At 48.0% G+C, this 26,310-nt stretch overlaps 1 protein-coding gene across 1 annotated transcript in view; it reads right to left on the bottom strand.

The window, feature by feature from the left end:
- Nucleotides 1–26,310, bottom strand: part of PATJ (PATJ crumbs cell polarity complex component) — a 216,906-nt gene that overhangs the window by 69,786 nt on the left and 120,810 nt on the right. The window contains 2 exon segments of the mRNA XM_064147032.1: nucleotides 12,851–12,942; nucleotides 22,324–22,520. Of these exon segments, the coding sequence (XP_064003102.1) occupies nucleotides 12,851–12,942; nucleotides 22,324–22,520 (289 nt within the window).

Genomic DNA, 26,310 nt, shown 5'->3' with positions numbered 1-26,310 from the left:
CAAACTGCAGCGACTGCAAACGAGCAGTCAGTGCATTTGCCAATAGCTGCTACAGATCCACCTCCAAGAAAGCTGTTCTCAGTTACCAGCACTCAATATTGCTTGAGGTTAAGATGTCTAAACCCTTCACATCCAAGACATAGCTTTAGACTCTGAGAGTCAAAACAACATACAATGCAACTTGTACAGCAGGGAGATTCAGACACTTCCCCTCCATTATCTGACAAAATGGTAAGCTTCCACCACTCCTCTTGCAGCTCCACCACTGGTGTGTGTAAGATGCTGGCTCACCTCTTTGCTGCACTCCTGCACCAGAGAGCTGTTTACATTTCAGCAGTTGCACATCAACTGAACAGGGAAGGAATTCATCACCCCTCCCACAAACATGTTCATTGTTTCTAACTTCTCAGGATGAGTTTCTGAGTGAAAAGGGGAATTAGGTCTGCTTGAAGGTTAGAGTGCCCACTGGTTGTACCAACATCATGACCTAGAGCTCAATACAGAGCAAATAGGAAGCTTGCCTCACTGCAAGAATCAAGATTAAAGAAATAGCATAGAACAGAATCATAGAATCATCCAGGATGGAAGAGACCTCCAACGCCATCCAGGCCAACCTAGCACCCAGCCCTAGCCAACTAGACCATGGCACTAAGTGTCTCATCCAGGCTTTCCTTCAACACCTCCAGGGACAGAGACTCCACCACCTCCCTGGGCAGCCCATTCCAATGCCAATCACTCTCTCTGACAACAACTTCCTCCTAACAGCCAGCCTAGACCTCCCCTAGCACAACTACAGACTGTGTCCCCTTCTTCTGTTGCTGGTTGCCTGGCAGAAGAGACCAACCCCACCTGGCTACAGCCTCCCTTCAGGTAGTTGCAGACAGCAATGAGCTCTGCCCTGAGCCTCCTCTGCTGCAGGCTGCACACCCCCAGCTCCCTCAGCCTCTCCTCACAGGGCTCTGCTCCAGGCCCCTCACCAGCTTTGTCGCCCTCTTGTGGACACCTTCCAGCACCTCAACATCTCTTTTGACTTGAGGAGCCCAGAACTGGACACAGCACTCAAGGGGTGGCTTGAGCAGTGCTGAGTACAGGGGCAGACTAACCTCCCATGCCCCTCTGTCATGTAAGCAGTAAAGACTCTCCAAACTTTAGAGAAGCTCATATCTTGTCAGCTTTACTGGATCACTTACCACACTTTACTACATTTTACTTCCCTCCTGGTCTAAATAGGACCCCTAGATACTCCTTGTCCTTTATCACCAACCAAAGAGAACAACTTCTGATGCTTTGCTCCATCTAACAACCACACCTCTGATGAAGGGGGGAGATGTGCAGCTTAAACAAAGCCAAATCCATTATTACTGACTCATAATTGACTACCACAAACACTTGGCACAAAATAAGCCTAAAGAGAGAAGTATGCAAATACAAATCTAAAGGGATTACTCATTCCACGCTGCATAAAGTAAGCCTGAAGGGAAGTTACGAGTTGTGTGCTGCAAGGCTTCAGCTAAGCTGCCCTGCACTTATCAGAGAGCTGTCTCTGGCACATCAGAGGAATGTCACACACAGCTGGAATGGTCTATGAAGCATTCAAAAAGTTATCTTTCCAGAGATGATAAAGAGAAGTCACAGCCTCAGCCAAATTCAGGTTTGGGGTTTTTTTTGTTTGGTTTTGTTTTTTTATTTGCTCACCAATCTCAGATTTGCAGTTCTTGAGTTCGGGCTCCCTGCTTTTCGTTGAGGATATTTTCTGGTTTCCATTTTACTTCCTCTTAGGTGTCAGGTTTGTGATGGTATAAGCTCACTGTCACAAAACACTAAGAAAATCTTTGCTGAGCACAGTGACTGAGATTCATTACCTGTCTGAAGCAGAGTACCTTGTCCAACCTTCTTCTATGATCAGTACAAAACTCAAGGCAAACCTCAAACCAGATCCACTCAGAAGGGGAATTCAGATCAGCATCTACACCACCTGATTTAGGACAGAATGAACTGATTTGCTCCATTGGAAGTACTTGACAACTGTTCACTAACCAAAGAAGTCCAGATCATAGAATCAACCAGGCTGGAAGAGACCTCTAGATGTCTAAGCCACCAGCCAAACTACCTGCAACTACACAGTCCAGCAACACTAAAAGATGATTTGATAACAGCTTTGTAAGGAGTTAGGGATGCTTTGGGGAGAATAAAAAGTACATCAAGAATCAGAATGAAAAAAAAACAGTAGCTTAGATGCACTTGCACAATACCTTGGTTGGAACAGACCAAGTGAATGAACAACAGAGGCTCTAACCCTTAAGAATCCCACTGGTTCTAAAATCAGGGCATAAAGTCCTGCAGATCACTTAAAACTTCTACTGTCCAGATCCTGCTTGTTGAAAAAAAAGAAAAGATGGAAATCAAGTGAAGATCTCAAATGTTCTCATCTTTGCTCTCCCTCTACAAGTTCCTTTGTCAAAGAGGAACTGAGGGAAACTTTCACACTGAAAAGCTGTGTTGGATTTCTCCTTCATAGAATCAAACAGGTGGAAAGATACCTCCAAGATCATCCAGTCCAACCTAGCACCCAGACTACCCAGTCAACCAGACCATGGGTCTAAGTGCCCCAGCCAGGCTGGGCTTCAACACCTCCAGGCACAGCCACTCCACCACCTCCCTGGGCAGCCCATTCCAATGCCAATCACTCTCTCTGCCAACAACTTCCTCCTAACATCCAGCCTAGATGTCCCCTGGCACAAGTGCAGACTGTGTCACCTTGTTCTGTTGCTGGGAGCCTGGCAGAAGAGACCAACCCCACCTGGCTACAGCATACTTCAAGCATATTTTTAAATCAACAAGAAATGTGCTGTAAAAATCTATATTGCTGTAATGTTTTATGCTGCAGGGCTTCAGAGATGAAACACCTTTTAAAGAAGAACTTGTCGATGAACCAAGTTTGACCTTGGGAAGGTCAAACCCAATCTGGCAAAGACCAATCCCACCTGGCTACAACCTCCCTTCAGGTAGAATAGAATAGAATCATAGAATAGAATCAACCAAGTTGGAAGAGACTTCCAAGATCATCCAGTCCATCCTATCACCCAGTCCTGGTAGTTGTAGACAGCAATGAGCTCTGCCCTGAGCCTCCTCTGCTGCAGGCTGCACACCCCCAGCTCCCTCAGCCTCTCCTCACAGGGCTGTGCTCCAGGCCTCTCACCAGCTTTGTCACCCTCTGCTGGGCACCTTCCAGCACCTCAACATCTCTCTTGAGGAGCTCAGAACTGGACATGGTACTCATGGTGTGTCAAGGCAAGACCTTTGCCTTGTGCATCTCCTTGGAACATCTTTCCTCCCAACAGCAAGAACAGTCTTGTTCTGCATTTCCCCTCCATCCACTTCCAACTATTGGGAGAGCCAAATGCATACAGATATTTTAAATGAGCAACTAATGTTCATATAAACTGCAGCTTAGGTCATCAAAGGTTTGAAAGAGCCCCAATTACTGAACTTCCTCAACTGTGCACTTGTTCCCACATGTGTATGAGAGCAAGGAGGAAAGAGCTCTGGAGAAAACAGGAAAAGTTCAAACTTGCACGCACAGTGTCTGGCAAGGGCTTCATTTTTAAAGCTTTCCCACATGAAAGAATCTAAACAATCAAAGCAAGTAAAAACAGAGTTTACATTATTAAAATATGAGCAATTATGTAAGTTAGAACAAATTTAAAGCAAAAACAATTCCTAAAGCACGACAGCATTTGAGACTCTGGAATATAAAATTTCTTACAGAGGCTCTTCAGCCTGGAGAAGAGAGGACTGTGGGGGGGACCTTAGAGTTGCCTTCCAATACGTAAAGGTAGCCTACAGGAAGGCTAGAAAGGGACTCTTCATAAGGGTGTCTAGAGACAGGACAAGGGGGGAATGTTTTCAAGCTGAGGGAGAGTAGGATTAGACCAGATCTTAGAAAGAAGTTCTTCAGCATGAGGATGCTGAGATACTGGAATAGGTTCCTGGGGAAGTGGTGGCTGCCTCCTCCCTGGCACTGTTAAAGGCCAGGCTGAATGAGGCCTTGAGCAGACGAGTCTGGTTGGGAAGTCATAGAATCAACCAGGTTGGAAGAGATCTCCAAGCTCAGCCAGCCCAACCTAGCACCCAGCCCTGGCCAATCAACCAGACCATGGCACTAAGTGCCTCATCCAGGCTTTGCTTCAACACCTCCAGGGACAGAGACTCCACCACCTCCCTGGGCTGCCCATTCCAATGTCAATCACTCTCTCTGACAACAACTTCCTCCTAACATCCAGCCTAGACCTCCCCTGGCACAACTACAGACTGCGTCCCCTTCTTCTGTTGCTGCTTGCCTGGCAGAAGAGACCAACCCCACCTGGCTACAGCCTCCCTTCAGGTAGCTGCAGACAGAAATGAGCTCTGCCCTGAGCCTCCTCTGCTGCAGGCTGCACACCCCCAGCTCCCTCAGCCTCTCCTCACAGGGCTGTGTTCCAGGCCCCTCACCAGCTTTGTCGTGTCCTGCCCACGGCAGGGATGTTGGAGCAGATGATCTCTGAGGTCCCTTCCAACCTAAGCCAGCCTATGTTTCTATGATAAAAGATAAACAGAGACTCAGTGACAAAGTCATAGCAATGGAAAATGTTAACCACCAAGAAGAACTGGCCAACCTAGTTCTCAGCTCTTGCTTTACCAGTCCTCCGAGTATAAAGATCTCTCTCCTTGGCAGATCATCATGAATATATCAAGAGATCAGTCTTTACACTTACACCTAGAAACAGAAGGAGGGGTTAGGTGACAGAGATTTGTGGGCTTCACTGAGAAGCTATAATCCCATCACCAGAAAGCAATGATAAGGGAACAAATGCCTGCAGTGTGGGAGGATGGCTCTGGACAGCTAACAGATGGTATTGCAATAAGCAAAATCCTACAGCACTTCAGTCTTCAAGCATTTCTCATGTTCCATCACAGCACAAGACAATTTTCTTTTCAGGCATAGAGGTATGCCAAAGAATGAATCACAGAAGGCAAAACAATGGGATGATGGTTTGAAAATCAGTGGCACTCACTTTGATTCAAGAATTCAGACTATATTTGATCAGCTCATTATACAAACACTGAAGCACCAAAGCAGATTAAAGGCAGTTAATTGAGCGTGGATAAAAAAAAACCACAACATTGAAATTGCTGAATCATAAAATTCTCACTGTAAAAGAGCACTCTGATATAAACTGCATCTCCTACCACAGATGGAAAACCCAACTCTGTTGTTTTATTGTACTCAGCACTGCTCAGGCCACACCTTGAGTGCTGTGTCCAGTTCTGGGCCCCTTGATTCAAGAGAGATGTTGAGACACTGGAAGGTGTCCAGACAAAGGCAATGAAGCTGATGAGGGGCCTGGAGCACAGCCCTGTGAGGAGAAGCTGAGGGAGCTGGGGGTGTGCAGCCTGCAGGAGAGGAGGCTCAGGGCAGACCTCATTGCTGTCTGTAACTACCAGGCCTGGGTGATAGGATGGACTGGATGATATTGGAGGTCTCTTCCAACCTGGTTGATTCTATTCTATGATTCTATTCTACCTAAAAGGAGGCTGTAGCCAGGTGGAGTTGGGCTCTTCTGCCAGGCAAGCAGCAACAGAACAAGGGGACACAGTCTCAAGCTGTACCAGGGGAGGTCTAGGCTGGTTTGCTGAAAGGGATAAAAAGCCAAAAAGGAAATAGTTTGTCCCACTGGGTTCATCTTACTTCCAAGCCATCTGAGCTAGTTTGGTAAATTTCAATAGTGGGGAGAGAGCTCCCAAGCCACCACACCTCCCAGCCTGAGTGATTCTAGGATAAGACCTTCAACAGTTCTGGAGCCCCCAACACAAGAAGGACATGGAAGTGTTGGAGCCAATCCAGAGGAGGGCCATGAAGATGTTCAGAGGGCTGCAGCAGCTCTGCTATGAGGACAGGCTACAAGCATTGGGGCTCTGCAGCCTGGAGAAGAGAAGACTATGAGGAGACCATACAGTGGCCTTCCAGTATCTGAAGGGGGGCTACAGGAAGGCTGGGGAGGGACCATTGGCAAGGTCTTGCAATGACAGGATGAGGAGTAATGGGTTTAAATTGGCAGAAGGGAGATTCAAACTAGATGTTAGGAAAGGTTTCTTTGCAGTGAGGGTGGTGAGACACTGGCACAGGTTGCCCAGGGAGGTGGTGGAGTACAGAAGCACCCAATGTGATCTTTGATCACATTGGGTGCTTCTGTGCTCCACCTCCTCCCTGGTGGTGTTCAAAGCCAGGCTGGATGAGGCCTTGAGTGACCTGTTCTATTGGGAGGTGTCCCTGCCTATGGCAGGAGAAGGGAACTAGCTGATCTTTGAGGTCCCTTCCAACCTAAACCACTCTGATTCTGATTCTAAGCCATCTCATCTCAGGATAACCTCACCACGCTGGAGCAATGGGTTTGCTTGTTTGATCAACTGGGGGAGCAGGTTAAATGCCTCTGGATGGCTTACTGTGGAAGGCTACGAAGCACAAGATGCACTGAATCTTAACCAGAAAACATAAAACCAAGTGACACTGTAACTGCAGATCTTTTAGATGGTATTACAAGCTCCTGTAATTAATGAGACCACTGGGAAACTGTGCTGTGTTAAGACCTGTCTCTTGGAACGGGGCCAAAATCAACTGTTTTAAACAATCATCGTCAACTTAATTGAGGAAAAGATGCTCATAAAGCAGAGTGGGAAAGCTTTCAAATGTAAGGGGATGCCTGTGATTCTCACAACACTTAACTGCACTATGTCTCATCAGCAAAAAATTGCAGGAAGGGGTGGGTAGTGCAGCTGTAACCCTACCTGGGTATAAAAAAAGAAGTGTGGACAGATTTTTATGGTGCAGACGCTAAGGTAGGACTTTAGCAGAAAGTCAAAGGCTTGAAGACACATCCTAGGCTTTTTTTTTTTCCCTTTAGAATAAAAAAGAAATCAATGTTGGGTGCAATGAAATCCAAGGTATTTCATGACCATTATTACAGTTCTCACAGAAAAGGCTTTTCTGTGCCCAGAAATTTCTGGCCTTCTTTTGCAACTGATTAAAGAGTTTATGGAAACATCCCCTTGCCCTGCATGTGAACCATAACAGCAGAAAGAGGAAAACCTTGATGCTGTTTCCTGCTTCCAAGCAAAAAGCAGCTTGCTTATAGCTGAGCATCCTTCAGCTGAGAAAAATGAGGCCCCAGGATATCAGAGAGGGCACTTTTATAGCAACAGCCCAAGAATCATAGAATAGAGTCAGTCAGCGTCGGAAGGGACTACAAGGAGCATCTAGTTCTAACCCCACTGCCATGGGCAGGGACACCCTGCTCTAGATCAGGCTGGCCAGAGCCCATTCCAGCCTGGCCTTAAACACCTCCAGTCCCACCAGTTTTGCTTTTACATTCTAGGTCAGCTCAGTGGGGCATGCAGGAGGTTTTTAGGCTGCTGAAAGTTTCTGGAAAACTATAAACCTCCTCAGGCCTTTCATTGGTGAAGGACACATAATGGTGGGGGCTGGAAGGATGGAGTAGGCTAGATATGAGGAGGAAGTTCTTCCCAGAGAGAATGACTGGCATTGGAAAGGGCTGCCCACGAGGATGGTGGAGTTGCCATCCGTGGATGTGTGCCAAAAAATCCTGAATGAGGCACTTAGTGCCATGGTCTAGTTGGTTGGATAGGGCTGAGTGATAGGTTGGGCTGGATGAGCTGGGAAGTCTCTTCCAACCCTGTTGATTCTATGAGATCATCTAGTCCAAAATCCATGCTAAAAGCAGAGTGCCTAGGATCACAATGTCCAGGTCTCCAGTTGGCAGTTGTCACTAGTGGTGTTTCCCAAAGTTCAGTGCTGAGCCCAGTCCTGTTCAATATCTGTATCGATGATCTGGACCAGAGGATCGAGTCCAGCATCAGTAAGTTTGCAAATGACACCAAGCTAGGAGCAGGCTGGTAGGAGAGCCCTGCAGAGGGACCTTGACAGGCTGGTTGGGTGAGCAGAGGCCAACGGGATGAGATGTAACAAGGCTAAGTGCAGGGTTCTACTGGATGAGGCACTCAGTGCCACAGTCTAGTTAACTGGCTAGGGCTGGGTGCTAGGTTGGACTGGCTGAGCTTGGAGGTCTCTGACAATCTGGTTGATTCTATGATTCCAGAGGAGACTCCACAACTTCTCCAGGCAGCCTGGTCCAGTGCTCTGTCACTCTCAAAGGAAAGAATTTTTTCCTCAATGTGTGGATGGAACTTCCTGGGTTCCAGTTTGTGCCTGTTGCTCTTGGTCCCATTGCTTGGTGCCCCTGAAAACGATGTGGCCTCACCTTCAGGTATTGATCAGCGCAGAGAAGATAATTAGAGCATTAATATCTTCATGCACACAAAGACCAAGCCCATTTCTTCCAACGCTCCTGCAGTATGTTATTTTCCCTTGGTGATCCCTGGCCCCCTTCTTCCTCTGTGCTCCAGGATGTGTTCCGGCCACGTTACACTACATGCCTTCCACCTCTAAGAGGACTTGCATGGCTAACAGCGCTTAGGAGGAGGAAAGAAGTATTTCTGCTGCAACCAGTTCCTCCTCGTTTTCAAAGCATAACAAATGTCATGGTATCCTGCTTTTTCCACATCATTAGAGCCCAGAGGAACATATCTGAAACCAGCCAAGCAGCAAACCTACCAGGAGAGCTGAGTCTGCTACACTCAGTGCTTTGTTCTCAGCTGGAAAAGCTATTGCACATGCACGTACCAGAGACGGATGGAGATTCAAGATGCCTGTTGCTGCTCTTATTTACTACAGCTGGCACTGCAGTGCATTAAGCAGTGGCATTTCAATAACCTCAGTTTATATTATAACTATAAAATAGGTTGATAAAGTAAAAAAATAAAGAAATAAACCCAACATTTTCTACCCAACTGCACCACAGAAAAGACTTCTGCGACCAGAACAGTCTTCTGGTTTCTGCCTTTAGTCAATCACATCCCCTGCTTTTGCCATCTGAGGAGTAGGAAGAGGCTAAGTGCAGGCTTCTACACTTTGGCCACAGTAACCCCAAGCAGCATTACAGGCTGGGGACAGAGTTGCAGGAGGGCAGCCAGGCAGAAAGGGACCTGGGGGTGCTGGCAGAGGGGAGCTGAAGATGAGGCAGCAGTGTGGCCAGGAGAGCCAATAGCATCCTGGGCTGGCTCAGGAACAGTGTGGCCAGCAGGACAAGGGAGGTTTGTCTGCCCCTGTACTCAGCACTGCTCAGGCCACACCTTGAGTGCTGTGTCCAGTTCTGGGCTCCTCAGTTCAAGAGAGATGTTGAAGTACTGGAAGGTGTCCAGAGAAGGGCAATAAAGCTGGTGAGGGGCCTGGAGCAGAGCCCTGTGAGGAGAGGCTGAGGGAGCTGGGGGTGTGCAGCCTGCAGAAGGGAAGGCTCAGGGCAGAGCTCATTGCTGTCTGCAGCTACCTGAAGGGAGGCTGTAGCCAGGTGGAGTTGGGCTCTTCTGCCAGGCAAGCAGCAACAGAACAAGGGGACAGAGTCTCAAGTTGTGCTAGGGGAGGTCTAGGCTGGATGTTAGGAGGAAGCTGTTGGCAGAGAGAGTGATTGGCATTGGAATGGGCTGCCCAGGGAGGTGGTGGAGGTGCTCAAGCAAAGCCTGGATGAGGAACTTAGTGCCATGGTCTGGTTGACTGGCTAGGGCTGGGTGCTAGGTTGGGCTGGATGAACTTGGAGGTGTCTTCCAACCTGGCCGATTCTATGACTCTATGGAGCACCCAGACAGAAGGGGCTTATGGAACACAGTCTGCCTGAGAATAGACAATTATTCTCATTTCTCCTTGAAAATCACCATTAAAAGAAAGAGTTTAATCTGACTTCACTACACTATTGATACACCCTTCTTACCATGAGAAGATGACCATATACCAAAGAAAACAGGTGAGGTCTGTTTTCTCCCCATGTTACAGGCAATGTTCCAGTTACTAACATCATCTCAGTGGGAGAATTTCTTTTCACTGCTGCTCAAATGGCTGCCTCGGGTCAAGCCACTGGACCCCAGCAGTTGTCAGGGCACTTTAATGCAAGGTCGAGAGCAGTGACTTGGGAAGTGTGAAGGTAGAGGCTTACAACCTCAGCAGCAGCACTTAGAGAGAGAAACTTTGGTTTTTTTAACACTAGAGAGAAACAAGAATTATCCAGTAATATTCCCAATAGCTACTGGCTATGATCATGAAGACAAACTGTGCCTCAAATCCACTTCCACACAGATGATCCACAAAGAGAAGTTACTCTAGAAAGTTTTGGATTGGAAAGGACCTTTGAAAATCATCTAGCCCAACTTCACTGCAGTCAGCAGGGACACCTTCAACTACAGCAGGTTGTTCAGAGCCCTGTCCAACCTGATCTGGAATGGTTTCAGGGATGGGTCATCAACCCTCTCACATGGGCCAGACTCTTACCACCCTCACTGCAAAAAAAATTTCTTAACAGCCCCTTTAGGTACTGAAAAAGCCACCAGAAGGTCTCCCTGGAGCCATCTCATCTCCAGGCTGAACAACCCCAAGTCTCTCAGCCTCTCCATGTCTCTCCTGTGCTGAAGCCTCCAGAATCAGACTCAGTGCTGTGAGTGAGGCCTCAGCATAGCAGAAGGGCAGAACCCCCTCCCTCCTCCTGCTGCCCATGCTGCTGGGGATCAGCCCAGGACACAGTTTTCTTCTGGCCTGTCAGTGCACAGTGCCAGCTCACATCCAGTTTTTCACCCTCCAGTCCATTACTGCAGAGTCCCTTTCCAGCCCTCCACCCCACAGGTTGTGTTGATACCAAAGGATTACCCTGAAATTAGAACTCAGATGGCCTTTGTCTCAAAGACAATAAAAACCACACACTGAGCATTTCCAGCTCCCAGGTGACCAGAGCTCCCCCACACCCCTCACCACAGCTCTGCAGAACAAGGAGCTTCGCAGCCAGCCGCAGCGCTCAGTGCCGCAGGGCAAGCTGCGAGCAGCCTGCACTCTCCGTGCTGCCTGACAGCACTAAGCTTAGCCTGGGTTTTGGTTTAATAAGCTGTGGTTCTGCCTCCAGAGCTTCCAACCAGTCACATTTTCCACATGCAATTAGGTAATGGTGAGTGAGTTGTTGTACATGACGTTTAATTTTCAATGGCTGGGGAAAGTAACACGGGAGCTGCAGGCAAGATCATTAATCTCCTCTGGATCCTCTGTGCTGCCAAGCATAGCAACTCATTCTTCACTCTGCTAATGCTGCTCTTCCATCATCTCTGGGTATGGTGTACCAGACAGAGCCAGGCAAGGAAATGCACACATTTATATGCATTTGCCCACAGATTATTACAGGGCTCACAGGTAAGTTGTGTGTGCTCAAAGAATATAAACCCATATCAAGTATGATGTATATCTTGGAGGGAAGACTACAGTGTAAAATGGCATGGAATGAAAGTCACACCTGGGATAGCCACACATTTATGAAATATCAATGTATCAGAGCATGTGAGAGTTCTGGGAAAGAGGCAGCTTCTTCCCAGATATCCTGCTCAGGGTCATAAGGGTCACACTTCCTAAACTAGAGAGTGAATGCATGGAGTTGTTCCTAATTCACATAGAAGAGGACAAGTTTTCGTGCTTGGAGTGAAAGAAATTATGCCCATGTGTAATTCTCATGCATCTAAGAGGTTGTTTTAGCTTATTCATAGAATATGATGATTCTCATCATAGAATGATTCTAATCACAGAATCAATCATCTTGGAAGAGACCTCCAACACCATCCAGTCCAAGCTTGCACCCAGCCCTAGGCAATCAACCAGACCATGGCACTAAGTGCCCCAGCCAGGCTTTGCTTCAACACCTCCAGGGACAGCGACTCCACCACCTCCCTGGGCAGCCCATTCCAATGCCACTCTCTCTGCCAACAGCTTCCTCCTAACATCCAGCCTAGACCTGCCCTGGCACAACTTGAGGCTGTGTCCCCTTGTTCTATTGCTGCTTGCCTGGCAGAAGAGCCCAACCCCACCTGGCTACAACCTCCCTTCAGGTAGTTGTAGACAGCAATGAGGTCTGCCTTGAGCCTCCTCTTCTCCAGGCTAAACAACTGCAGCATGGAGTTGTTCTTAATTCACATAGAAGAGGAAAAGTTTTCATGCTTGGACTGAAAGAAATTATGCCCACATGTAATTCTCATGCATGTAAGAGCTTGGTTTAGCATATTCCATCCTACAAAAGCCATCCCTGTGCTCCACAGCAAGGTCAGGTTCCCTCTCTGTACAAGTAAGCCCTAGCTCACATCCATACAAAGGTACCTTTCCCACTACCACAAAGGTACCTTTCCCACTACCACAAAGGTACCTTTCCCACTACCACAAAGGTACCTTTCCCACTACCACAAAGGTACCTTTCCCACTACCACAAAGGTACCTTTCCCACTACCACAAAGGTACCTTTCCCACTACCACAAAGGTACCTTTCCCACTACCACCCAGCCTGTGCTCCATGTACACCATTCCACCCTTGCCTACTCCTCTCACAGCAGCTCCTTTCTCCAGCCTCTGCACCATTTTCACTCTCTTCTGGCAGTCTGGGTAAAACAAGCTGCCCACCTTGTCTTTGTGCTGGCAAAACCAACTTCAAGCACTTCAGTAAGTCATGGGAGAAGGAGCAGGGCAGCTCAGGGTTTCATTTCACAGCTTTCAGCATTCAACTGCTGCAGATTTTTTTTATTTTAATTTTACATTATTAAGGAGAACTCTTCATCTGTTCTGAGAACAGTCAAGGAAAAGGTTTGCTTCAGTTCTAAGAGCACTGAGTAAGTTGAGCATTTTAAGACAGTATATATTGTAAGAGTACAAACAAAAAACTATTCTTACCGTATGAAAACCAGCTTGACCTTTGCTGGGGCAGTCTTAATGATTGCAGAAGCATTCTGATGACTCCTTCCATACAGTATCTGATTGTTTATCTGTTAAAAGACAACGAAGATTCTCATGTAAGTGGAGAAGTATGCATTGGTTTTTATTTCCACCACCACCACCTCCAAATATACTGTGGGATAAAGAGATTAGCGTCACAGAAAATGCAACCCACAAAATATAGAACCACAGAAGCAAGCAGGTTGGAAGAGACCTCCAAGCTCAGCCAGTCCAACTTAGCACCCAGTCCTAACCAATCAACTAGACCATGGCACCAAGTGCCCCATACAGGCTTTTTTTTGTGCACCTCCAGGGACAGCAACTCCACCACTTCCCTGGGCAGCCCATTCCAGGCTCGCTGCAGGGCTCTCCTACCCTCCAACAGCTCCACACCTGCTCCTAGCTTGGTGTCATCTGCAAACTTACTGATGCTGGACTCAATGCACTGGTCCAGCTCATCAATAAAGATCTCAAAGGTTTCTTCCAACCCTGACAACTCCCTGCTTCTGCAATTTAAAAATCCAGTGGCAAGAAGGAAGGCTCAGTTGCATTCTGGCTTCAAGCTGGAGGTGAAACTTCGAGCAAGTTTGTTGACTTAATTTCTCTTACTTTGAAAATGAATGATTCCCTGGGAATGCTGAATGCTTTACAAATTGTTTGGATTTAGTTAAATTAACATCAATTTTTCTAAACATCAGACTTCTTAGATTAAAATTTATAGTCTTTACCCTGGCTAAATTAATCCTATTCACTAGATGGATCAAGCAGTCCAAAATTTAATTAGCTGTGAGCTGGGTCTGTAAGTTATAATTATTTAATTACACCAAAATGAAAGGGTAATCAAAGTAATATATCTCCACAAGGTTTTGGGCTGTCCCACATAGTTACTACAGCCAGTATTAATTTTTCTTTCTGTTAAAAAAAAAGAGTCACTTTCTTTTGCAAGGCAAATTAATGCTCTGTTAAGTTCAGATACCACAGCCATGAGCAAAGCCACTAAAGCCTACTTAAAACAAAGCCAAACTAAAATAGAAGATGTAGGGTTTCATAAGCAACACCACTTTGAAATCTTTCAAATTAAATACAGCAACATGTCAGATTAACCAAATAATACTGCAGGTGTCAAAACCCCACACATCTGTGCTTAAGGGGTTTGTTGGGTGTTTTTCATAGAACCACAGAATCAACCAGGTTGGAAGAGACCTCCAAGCTCAGCCAGTCCAACCTAGCACCCAGCCCTGGCCAATCAACCAGACCATGGCACTAAGTGTCCCATGCAGTCTTCTCTTGAACACCTCTAGGGACAGCGACTCCACCACCTCCCTGGGCAGCCCATTCCAATGCCAATCACTCTCTCTGACAACAACTTCCTCCTAACATCCACCCCAGACCTCTCCTCGCACAATTTGAGGCTGTGTCCCCTTCTTCTGTTGCTCCTTGCCTGGCAGAAGAGCCCAACCCCACCTGGCTACAGCCTCCCTTTAGGTAGTTGTAGACAGCAATGAGGTCTGCCCTGAGCCTCCTCTGCTGCAGGCTGCACACCCCCAGCTCCCTCAGCCTCTCCTCACAGGGCTGTGCTCCAGGCCTCTCACCAGCTTTGTTGACCTTCTCTGGACACCCTCCAGCACCTCAACATCTCTCTTGAATGGAGGAGCCCAGAACTGGACACAGCACTCAAGAGGTGGCCTGAGCAGTGCTGAGCACAGGGGCAGAAGAACCTCCCTTGCCCTGCTGGCCAAACTCCTCCTGATCCGGGCCAGGATGCCATTGTTTCTCCTGGCCACCTGGGCACACTGCTGCCTCATGTTCATTTTCCCATTAGAGAGCAGAAAAGAAAATCCACACTTTGATAAAGAAAAAAAAAAATAGAGAAATAAACTGCTCTAAATCAACCTTAACTTCTTCTCTAAACGTCTCTTTACATAATTTCCTGGATGGAGAACAGAGAAAAGATAAAAACCAGGCTACAGGTATGAGGTCAGGTCAGCACACTTCACTTCAGTCTTTAACATAAGCCTACACTGATTTTATCACCTATCCCCAATGTACTGTTGCATTCACCTACACAAGGTTTAGTTTACAGCTTCATGCCGAAAGTACAAACTCATTGAAATCTGAGCTCTTAAGAGCAAAAAAAAAAGTACATGTGAAGGACTCTTTGCTTCTCAAACTTGAATTTGCTGAAGAGAAACATTAGATATGGAGTTTATGTTTTGTTTTTACTCTGTGGCAGTGGAGTTCCAAATGCTGTGTGGATTTCCAAAGCCATAAAATTAGTATCATCTGATTTTTATGAAAATCAAGTGAAATGATACCCCAAAGCTAGTAAAAGAACTGGCACAGCTTTCTGCAGTAATTATATCCTTGCATTAGGTTCCTTCTAGCCACAGGAATTGTAGCATTTCCAGATCCAACCAGACAATGGGAAAAGTTTCAAGACCATTTTGATCAGTCAAATTATATAGACTGAAACCCCATAAAATACACCAAACCCCCAAATAATAAAGCATAAGGAAAATACTGGAAAGGAAAAAAATAATTAATTAGAATGTGAATAGTTCTCTCCTCACCAAATTTCTTGCCTGGCACATGTTCAAACATGTGCATCATCTAAAATGATCAACAGACCATAAACTCCACAAAGATGTAAAATCTCCTGCCCTGCCTTGCAGCTGAGCTTTGCTGTTGGCTCGGTTGGCAGCTGAGCCTTGTGGTTCCCTACTTAGAGAGTGTGGAAAGGGAAGGAGGACAACAGTCCTGTTCAATATCTTCATTGATGATCTGGATGAGGAGATTGAGTCCAGCATCAGTAAGTTTGCAGATCACACCAACCTAGGAGAAGGTGTGGATCTGTTGGAGGATAGGGAGCCCTGCACAGGGACCTGGACAGGCTGCATGGGTGGGCAGAGACCAATGGGATGAGACTGAACAAGGCCAAGTGCAGGGTTCTACACTTTGGCCTCAACAACCCCAAGCAGCACTACAGGCTGGGGACAGAGTGGATGAGAGCAGCCAGGCAGAGAGGGACCTGGGGGTGCTGGTAGAGAGGAGCTGAAGATGAGGCAGCAGTGCCCAGGTGGCCAGGAGAGCCAATGGCATCCTGGGCTGGCTCAGGAACAGTGTGGCCAGCAGGACAAGGGAGGTTCTTCTGCCCCTGTACTCAGCACTGCTCAGGCCACCCGTTGAGTGCTGTGTCCAGTTCTGGGCTCCTCCATTCAAGAGAGATGTTGAGGTGCTGGAAGGTGTCCAGCAGAGAGCGACAAAGCTGGTGAGGGGCCTGGAGCACAGCCCTGTGAGGAGAGGCTGAGGGAGCTGGGGGTGTGCAGCCTGCAGAAGAGGAGGCTCAGGGCAGAGCTCATTGCTGTCTACAACTACCTGAAGGGAGGTTGTAGCCAGGTGGGGTGGGGCTCTGCTGCCAGGCAAGCAGCAACAGAAGAAGGGGACACAGCCTCAAATTGTGTGAGGGGAGGTCTGGGGTGGATGTTAGGAGGAAGTTCCTGCCAGAGAGAGTGATTGGCATTGGAATGGGCTGCCCAGGGAGGTGGTGGAGTTGCTGTCTCCGGAGGTGTACAAAAAAAAGCCTGGCTGGGGCACTTAGTGCCATGGTCTGGTTGATTGGCCAGGGCTGGATGCTAGGTTGGACTGGATGAGCTTGGAGATCTCTTCCAACCTGGCTCCTTCTATGATTCTACAATTCTTAAAGTCTCTTTAGCACAAGGCTCTCTGGTTTCAATCTATATCCAAAATAGCAAAAATAAAAAGAGAGAGAAGAAAAAAGAATTCCCTCCCATGCAACAGTCCAGAGTGGCCAACAGGCAAATTCAAACAGCAATTCCTGATGACCAAGATTGGCTTTCACTCTCCAGAAAGGCTGTGGCCTCCAAGAGCAAACCATTCAAAGGAGCAGTTTCCTTCCACATCCTGTCCTATATTGCACAAGATAAGCAGGGAGATGGCAGAAAATCCCAACATCAGTAATTCAGCATAACAGGGCTCTGAACAGCTTGTTTATTAATAGAATGTTGACTCTCTTATGGAGAGATGATGATGATAATAACAGGGTGAATTATTCAGCGTGAATAAAACCTACCAAGAGGACAGACTCCTGCAGAGTCCCTGAGCAGCAGGGCAGAACAGCACAGGTACAGCACCTCGGGAACCCGCTGCGGGCCATGCTGGGCACAATCAGCTGCAGGACTAAGCCCAAACTAATAAGATACGAAGCAGGGCAGACACCTGCACTAAACCAGCACGAGTGCGAGGCAGGAGCACCACAGATGGCTTCTGTGCTCGGAAAAAGAACCAAAACAGCACAACTTGCCTCATGTGAAAAATTCATTCTTGAGCACAGGGACCCAATTCTGACCCCAAGGAAATTTTCCACCAAGTGCAAAGGTAGGATGAAAGGACCTTCTCTCCTGAAAAGTTGTTTTCTCCAGCAACATACTCATCCAAAATACATCACAGCAGATGTATTAAAAAAATAATGACCACATATCATTTCTGATGTGGCCTGCATTTCTCTCAGGCTGGGCCAACTTTGGAAACAAGCCAGGATCAAGCCCTCCAAAGCTAAAAGTGAGATGGTATTTCATTAAGTCAGTGACAAAATGATTTTATGAATGAGGAGCTGAGGCAGCATCCCACATCTTTCAAATGAATCCAAGCAAACCCCACTTCAGAAGAAAAATGAGGAGCTAATATCTCTCTATCTCCCTATCTCCCCCTCTCTGACCCTTTAACCTGCAGTCACAGCAAAAATTACCTCAAAAGCTTATGAATGAAGTGGTTGCAAAGTCTAAGAGGATTTTCCCTATGGACTAACTATACAGAGGGACCTTCACAGACAGGATGGGTGGGCAGAGGCCAAGGGGATGAGATTTAACAAGGCCAAGTGCAAGGTCACATTTTGGCCACGTGAATCCCAAGCAGCACTACAGGCTGGGGACAGAGTGGCTGAGAGCAGCCAGGAAGGGACCTGGGGGGACTGGTAGAGAGGAGCCAAAGATGAGGCAGCAGTGTGCCCCAGTGGCCAGGAGAGCCAACGGCATCCTGGCCTGGCTCAGGAGCAGTGTGGCCAGCAGGACAAGGGAGGTTCTTCTGCCCCTGTGCTCAGCACTGCTCAGGCCACACCTTGAGTGCTGTGTCCAGTTCTGGGCTCCTCCATTCAAGGGAGATGTTGAGGTGCTGGAAGGTGTCCACAAGAGGGTGACAAAGCTGGTGAGGGGCCTGGAGCACAGCCCTGTGAGGAGAGGCTGAGGTTCAGGTTGGTCTCTTGTGCCAGGCAAGCAGCAACAGAACAAGGGGACACAGCCTCAAGTTGTGCCAGGGGAAGCATAGGCTGAGTGTTAGGAGAAGTTCTTCACAGAGTGATTGGCACTGGAATGGGCTGCCCAGGGAGGTGGTGAAGGTGTTGAAGCAAAGCCTGGATGAGGCACTTAGTGCCATGGTCTGGTTGACTAGCTAGGGCTGGGTGCTAGGTTGGACTGGATGAGCTTGGAGGTCTCTTCCAAGCTGGTTGATTCTATCTGAGCAGTGCGCAGTGTCCAGCAGCTCAGTCTGCAGGCAGAACATTTTAAACCCCCATATGCACTACCCAAAAGAAGAGAAGTTGAGTTGCTTCATCACTAAAGATTGTCCATTGAGGTCACTGAAGGAGGGAAGGATCCCATGGGTGAGACAAACCACTTCTGCAACTATCTCCCATATTCAGTCTTGAATTCTATGTCTTTTACTGGAGAAAACAAAACAACCTGCATTCTGCCATTTCCTCACTTCTGAGCACTTGGGTGTGCCAATAATGCTCTTTGGACTGATTTTGTTGTAAAAGACACTGTAAGTAAAGCCCTGACCCCTGCATCACTGGCATGGAAGAAGCACAAAAATAATACTGGAGATATTCAAGAGCTATCTGGATGCAGCTGCGAACATCAAGCTTGAGGTTGGCTCTGACTGAGCAAGAGAGATTGGTCCAGATGACCTCCAGAGGTCCCTTCCAGGTCCAACCATTCTGTGATATTGCTACTTTGCTGACCTCTATACTTCTGGGGTATGAGAATTCCTCATGGTTACTGAAACAGTTATCAAACCCAAGCTGCCAATGCAAATGCCCATTAGTTCCACTTCAATGCTCCCCTCATAACACTAAAATGCTTTTAAAGGATAAAAAAACCCAGAGCAGTGAATAATTGACCACTGGTCCGAACATGACTAATGCACAACCCAGTCCTTTGTAATGCAGGATGTTTTGACATCGGATACATACTCACTGGAGACCAGAATGAGGTCACCACGTCCTTTCACAGAAGTAATGGCAGTGGTGACACACCTTTAATTTGCTTGCAAAGGTAAACAAGAGAGGCAGTTACTAAAAGGCCTCTTTGAAATGGAGTTTATTTGGAGTTTGGCATTTTTGAGATGGTGAACACTTTCATTCCATTCACCAACCAGAGCCTGGGCTGCATCAGGAGAAGTGTGGCCAGCAGGGTGAGGGAGGGGATTCTCCCCCTCTACTCTGCTCTGCTGAGACCCCACCTGGAGTACTGCATCCAGTTCTGGAGCCCCCATTACAAGAGGGATGTGGAGATGCTGGAGTGTGTCCAGGGAAGGGCCATGAGGATGCTCAGAGGGCTGCAGCAGCTCTGCTATGAGGATAGGCTACAAGAGTTGGGGCTGTGCAGTCTGGAGAAGAGGAAGCTCTCAGGTGATCTTCTTGTGGCCTTCCAGCACCTGAAGGGAGCTACAAAAAAGCTGGGCAGGGACTTTTCGGCTATCAGAGAGTGACAGGACTGGGGGGGAATGGGGCAAAGCTGGATGTGGGTAGGTTCAGGCTGGACATGAGGAGGAAGTTGTTGAGCATGAGAGTGGTGAGAGCCTGGAATGGGTTGCCCAGGGAAGTGGTTGAGGCCCCATGCCTAGAGGTGTTTAAGGTCAGGCTGGATGAGGCTGTGGCCAGCCTGATCTAGGGTAGGGTGTCCCTGCCCATGGCTGGGGGGCTGGAACTGGATGATCCTTGTGGTCCCTTCCAGCCCCGACTGATTCTATGATTCTAAGATCCAATCTAAACCTACTCCTACTCTCCCCCAGCCTCAAACCATTCCTCTTTGTCCCATCACTAGACAGCCTTGCGAAAAGTCCCTCTGCAGCCTTCCTGTAGGCTTCCTTCAGGTATTAGAAGGCAGCTCTAAGGTCTCCTTAGAGTCTTCCCTTCTCCAGGCTGAACAACCTCAGCTCCCTCAGCCTACCCTCATTGCAGAGGTTATTTATTAGCATTAAAATTTGGTGCTAGGGACAGCAAAAAACCAACATGCATTTGCTGCAGCATGGAATAGGCCTTCATAGCATACATTTAAAAGTAAACCAACAGAGTTCAGCTGGTGTTATTATTACAGTGAAACAAGTCTTTTTTCGTACTCTATCTATTGAGGCCTCACAATTACACAACTCTTACACAGTGACAAATGCTTAGACATTTCTGAGTGCTCCCAAGGTACCCTGAGGCACTCAAATTGCTCTTTCTCAAGTCGAGAAATGCAAGTTAGAAATAGGGGGTCCTCTGATGGCACAGAGAGTTGCTGCAAGATCAAAAAATCACCCCCAGTGGAAAGCTGTAGGTCAGCATATACCTGCTCTTCACCAAAAGCTTCTCTCTAGAGGGAAGGTCTCCAGGGAAGCCTGATTTATTTTAAGTTGCTGAAGCAATCATGTAGTGGAGAACCTCTGCAGGTACTGCAGCTAGAGTGTTACTTTGCAACACTGGCCAAACCCCAGATGAAGTGTAGGAAATCTGTGTTGTCGATCTGAAGGTGAGGAAAGGAGATAGAAGGAAAAGCGAAGGCAAAATAGAATCACAGAATCAACCAGGATGGAAGAGACCTCCAAGCTCAGCCAGTCCAACCTAGCACCCAGCCCTGTCCAAACAACCAGACCATGGCAATAAGTGCCCCAGCCAGGCTTTTTTTTGTATGCCTCCGGAGACAGCAACTCCACCACATCCCTGGGCAGCCCATTCCAGCCAACAGCTTCCTCCTAACATCCAGCCTAGACCTCCCCTGGCACAACTACACCCTGTGTCCCCTTCTTCTGTTGTTGGGTGCCTGGCAGCAGAGCCCAGCCCCACCTGGCTACAGCCTCCCTTCACCTGAAGGGTGTTGCAGACAGCAATGAGCTCTGCCCTGAGCCTCCTCTTCTGCAGGCTGCACACCCCCAGCTCCCTCAGCCTCTCCTCACAGGGCGCTGCTCCAGGCCCCTCAACAGCTTTGTCGCCCTCTGCTGGACACCTTCCAGTACCTCAACTTCTCTCTTCAATTGAGGAGCCCAGAACTGGACACAGCACTCAAGGTGTGGCCTGACCAGTGCTGAGCACAGGGACAGAAGAACCTCCCTTGTCCTGCTGGCCACACTGCTCCCGAGCCAGGCCTGGATGCCACTGGTTCTGCTGCCCACCTGGGCACACTGCTGCCTCATCTCCAGCTACTCTCTACCAGCATCCCCAGGTCCCTCTCTGCCTGGCTGCTCTCAGCGTCTCTGGCCCCAGCCTGTAGTGCTGCTTGGGGTTGTTGTGGTCGAAGTGTAGAATCCCGCACTTGGCCTTGTTCAATCTCATCCCATTGGTCTCTGCCCACCCATGCAGCCTGTCCAGGTTCCTCTGCAGGGCTCTCCTACTCTCCAACAGATCCACATCTGCTCCTAGCTTGGTATCATCTGCAAACTTGCTGATGCTGGACCAAATCTCCTGGTCTAGATCATCAATGAAAATATTGAACAGGACTGTGCCCAGCACTGATCCCTGGGGAACACCACTAGTGCCAGCTGCCAACTGGATGTGGCATCATTCACCAGCACTCTCTGAGCCCAGCCCCCCCAGCCCGTTCTTGACCCACATCAGAGAGAATACTCTGTCTGCTAATGAGCTCTCTTGCCTCACGGGCAAACTTGTGGCAGACACAACTGAAGATAAGAAGTATTTGAAGTTGCAACAGATCAAAACAGATTACAGCCTGAGATTTACTTTCAGGATGGGGAATGTCTCTGTCATCTGTAAAAACACATATGGTAACTCAGGGGGGGATGGGATTTTTTCTAATGCAAGGTGTGAACTTCCCTGTAAAACTACAAATGTACTATGAGGATAGATTTACTATCCCCTTCCTGCCTTTCAGCAGTCCCTCCCAAGCATAGCTTGTGAACATGCTGAGAGCACAGACTTCACTCACAAGACATTAGTTTTCACAGGCCAATGATTTTTGTTTCACTGAAAACACATTTACCTGCCAAAGGCCAAGTTCTCAGTTGGCATAAATCAGTGCAGCTCCTCGCCTCAGTCACCTAATTCCATTTCCAAGCTTTATTTAAGGTTCAAATGATAGCTTCACATATGCCTCTCCCTCTCTCCACATGAATCCTCTTTAGTAGCTAAAGGAAACCCTTACCTCTAGAAGTTCATCACCAATGTGCATCCTTCCATCTCGTCCTGCAGGTCCATCTGGATTGATGCCAACTACAAAGATGCTCATCCGAGAGCGGTCCTTGTTGCCAGCGAGGCTCAGCCCCAGCCCATTTTTGTCCTTCTCGAGCTCAATAATGTGCAACTCTCCTGGTAAGTCTGCATATCTTTGCCTGATTTTTTCTGCAAAGATCAAGAAGCATAACATGAGTTAGAACATAAAGGAACTACCACGCAGATGTTCAAGAACACACAGAAATGCAGTAGCAATGGATGGTTTCTCAGCATTTACTCTTTGTGAACAGAGGGCTTTCTGGCACAGACTCAAACAAGTCATTTGCTGTGCCTCTATCACTCACACAGCAACAGCTGAGCCAGTCACTGCTGGAGTCCCCCAGGGGCCACTGCTGGGCCCAGTCCCATTCAATATCTTCATTGATGATTGGGACCAGGAGATTGAGTCCAGCATCAGTACGTTTGCAGATGACACAAACATAGAAGAAGGTCAATCTGTTAGAGGGTAGAAGAGCCCTGCAGAGGGACCTGGACAGGCTGCATGGGTGGCAGAGACCAATGGGATGAGATTGAACAAGGCCAAGTGCAGGGTTCTACACTTTGGCCTCAACAACCCCAAGCAGCACTACAGGCTGGGGACAGAGTGGCTGACAGCAGCCAGGCAGAGAGGGACCTGGGGGTGCTGGTAGAGAGTAGCTGAAGATGAGGCAGCAGTGTGCCCCAGTGGCCAGGAGAGCCAATGGCATCCAGGCCTGGGTTAGGAACAGTGTGGCCAGCAGGACAAGGGAGGCTCTTCTGCCCCTGTACTCAGCACTGCTCAGGCCACCCCTTGAGTGCTGTGTCCAGTTCTGGGCTCCTCAATTCAAGAGAGATGTTGAAGTACTGGAAGGTGTCCAGCAGAGGGTGAAAAGCTGGTGAGGGGCCTGGAGCAGCGCCCTGTGAGGAGAGGCTGAGGGAGCTGCAGGCGTGCAGCCTGCAGCAGAGGAGGCTCTGGGCAGACCTCATTGCAGTATACAGCTACCTGAAGGGAGGCAGTAGCCAGGTGGGGTTGGTCTCTTCTGCCAGGCACCCAACAACAGAAGAAGGGGACACAGTCTGTAGTTGTGCCAGGGGAGGTCTGGGGTGGATGTTAGGAGGAAGTTCCTGCCAGAGAGAGTGATTGGCATTGGAATGGGCTGCCAGGGAGGTGGTGGAGTCACCATCTCTGGAGGTGTTTAAGAGGAGTCTGGATGAGGCACTTAGTGCCAAGGTTTAGTTAATTAGAAGGGTTAGGTGATAGGTTGAACTCGATGATGCTAGAGATCGTTTCCAACCTGGTTGACTCTCTGATTCCTCAAAGCAGATGTCAGTGACAATGGATATAAATTAGTTCAGTTTCAAATGCAGCCTCACTTGATATTAGAGTAGTTATTTGTCTTTCATCTACCTTTCAAGCATTTCTGTGGCACGGTGCAGTATACTGACAAAGTTATGTGGAGCAAGTTGCATGTTTGTGGATGCTGACAGTTTAATCTGAGTGTCTTCTCACCACTGGCATACAAACATCTAGAATTATCTTTTTCCCCCCTGTCTATTTGTCTTTTCAAAGACAGCTTCATAATGCCACCTGCATCCCCTGCTTCAGCTGGGCCATGCATTAACAAGCAAGTCAAAGTATTTTGCTGTGGCTGGATGTCACCTTTACTACAGAGCCCAAGGTGAAAGAAAGTGCTGCATTATGCATTAAAAAGAGAAATAAGAGATATTTTATGTTCAACTATATCCCTGAGTCAGCAGCAGTAGCTAGATCAATATTAGCTACTACCATTCTACTGGGAAGCATATTTCAGTAGTGTGATTTTTTACCACTGTAGTGAATGTTCCCATGACAACAGAGAAGAGGGGAAAGAGTTGAGGAAGGTGAGAAGGGAGCAACTAAAAGCAAAGAAGAAAAAAAATTGCTGAGAAGACAGACTGTAAAGCAGAGGTGATCCTTCTGCAGTCCCTGTGCAGGCTGACAGGGGGATTTAGCCAAACTTGGGACCACTTCGGTGATTCTCCTCTCCAAGGATCCTTCTTCAGCAGTCTACCAGCTGAAGCAGCCCCTTCTGCTTCAGCAGAGACCACTGGGACATGGGGAGCAGTCTCCTGTCCTCAGCCCCTGACATAGCCCAGAGTGACACAGACAAAAACCAGCTTTCCTGTTGCTGTATTTACAGGCTGGTGTTTTCCTGCCACACTCAAAATCCCCTGTGGCCTGAAGTCTGAGCCTAAAATCCTGAGGGCGTATACAAAGGGCAAGATGTCATCTCTGGAAAGCAGCAAAGCTCTACAGACATCTGCACAAAATCAGAATACCCTAAGAAATGAGAAAGCTTACTTGTTCCTGTCAATTCCATGCCAAAAACGCACATAACCACATTACATGGCAATCCATGTAGCTGTGCAGTGCTTCACTACACTCCTCAGCTAATGGGGTCAAAATGTAATTAGAGGTGTGATTTGCTACTTGAATTTGGAAAGTGGGGGATTTTTTTTTTCCTGTTTAGTATGCAGGATACCTCCTGCTGAAAAACACTAAGCGAGGAAAAGGTCTTGAATATGGTGCTTCTGAAAGTACAGCAGATGCAAGCACACACGCAGCCACACGTGTTTTGTTCACACCACCAAGGTTTAACACTCTCTTCTCATTAAGTGAAGCCCAGAGCTGAAGAGCCCTAAGACATTTTCTGCCCACCACAATCAAACAACTCACTGCAGAGGAGCGAGAAGCTGCCCCAGCTGTAAGAACAGTAAGAGGTCACCAGCAGAAAAGGGAGTTCTTAGTGATTAGACTTTGGTGGATAAAGCAAAGCATTGGTGTTCTGGGGGCTGCTGGTGACTGATTACTGCTGTGCCACTGTTTCTTTCTCTGCTCATTTTACATGGATGAGACATCTCACTTGCTTTTGCTGAGAGCAAAACATGGGTCTAAAGCATGGTTTTAGTGATGGGCACTAAACATACAGAAAAGAAGCGAAGGAGGAAGGAGAACACAAACACTGAAGCATTGGATATCAGGCAGTGACAGGACTGGGGGGAATGGAGCAAAGCTGGAGGTGGGCAGATTCAGACTGGAGGTGAGGAGGAAGTTGTTGAGCATGAGAGTGGTGAGAGCCTGGAATGGGTTGCCCAGGGAGGTGGTTGAGGCCCCATGGCTGGAGGTGTTTAAGGCCAGGCTGGATGAGGCTGTGGCCAGCCTGATATAGGGTAGGGTGTCCCTGCCCATGGCTGGGGGGCTGGAACTGGATGATCCTTGTGGTCCCTTCCAGCCCTGACCGATTCTATGATTGCACAGATGATGCTGCACATCTCCAGAATCTGATTCCAAACTCCTTTCTTGCTTGCCTGTAAATACTCCCTGAAACTCCCAAGACAAGCCTGAGCAGGAGCAGCTCTGTAATACTGCACACACGGACACATGGCTACAGCCTCCATCTGCAGACTACTGCCTGCTGAGCTTGTCAGCAGCAGTACGTCTGAACTCTGCAGTGTTCCCTCTTCCTGGAGAAGCCCAAAATGAGTTTTCTCACCTGGGAAAAATGCTAGCTGTTTGGCAGTACATCTGTGTTCCTGTTCCATGCTGGGCTGAAACTAAAAGCAATTTTTTGTCCTCTAAAAATTAGCACTTAGAGCAATTGCCTGGGATGAGCCCCACCGAAGTTACTGGTTTGCCAGGACTGCAAACCTGGTGAGCCAGTGCCCAGCTCAGCACTCCAGGTGTAGCCAGTAATCCCCCACTGTAGGAACAATCTTTTGGGCAAAGAAAATAATATATGGGTAAAAAAATACCCCAGGGACCTACTCCCTGGGTCATCAAGTTGCTTATTTGTTTCGAGTTGTGTGGTGGCAGGCCTAATAGGCCAAAAATGAGATTATCCATGTCCTGGCTTGCCCAGGCACATTCTTCTGCTCTCCCCCAACTTCTGCTGTGGGGAGA

The sequence above is a fragment of the Pogoniulus pusillus genome, chromosome 8, assembly GCF_015220805.1.
Source record: "Pogoniulus pusillus isolate bPogPus1 chromosome 8, bPogPus1.pri, whole genome shotgun sequence".
Taxonomy (NCBI): Eukaryota; Metazoa; Chordata; class Aves; order Piciformes; family Lybiidae; genus Pogoniulus; species Pogoniulus pusillus.
The sequence above is the reverse complement of the archived record's forward strand: the minus strand, read 5'-3'. Positions and strand labels throughout refer to the sequence as shown.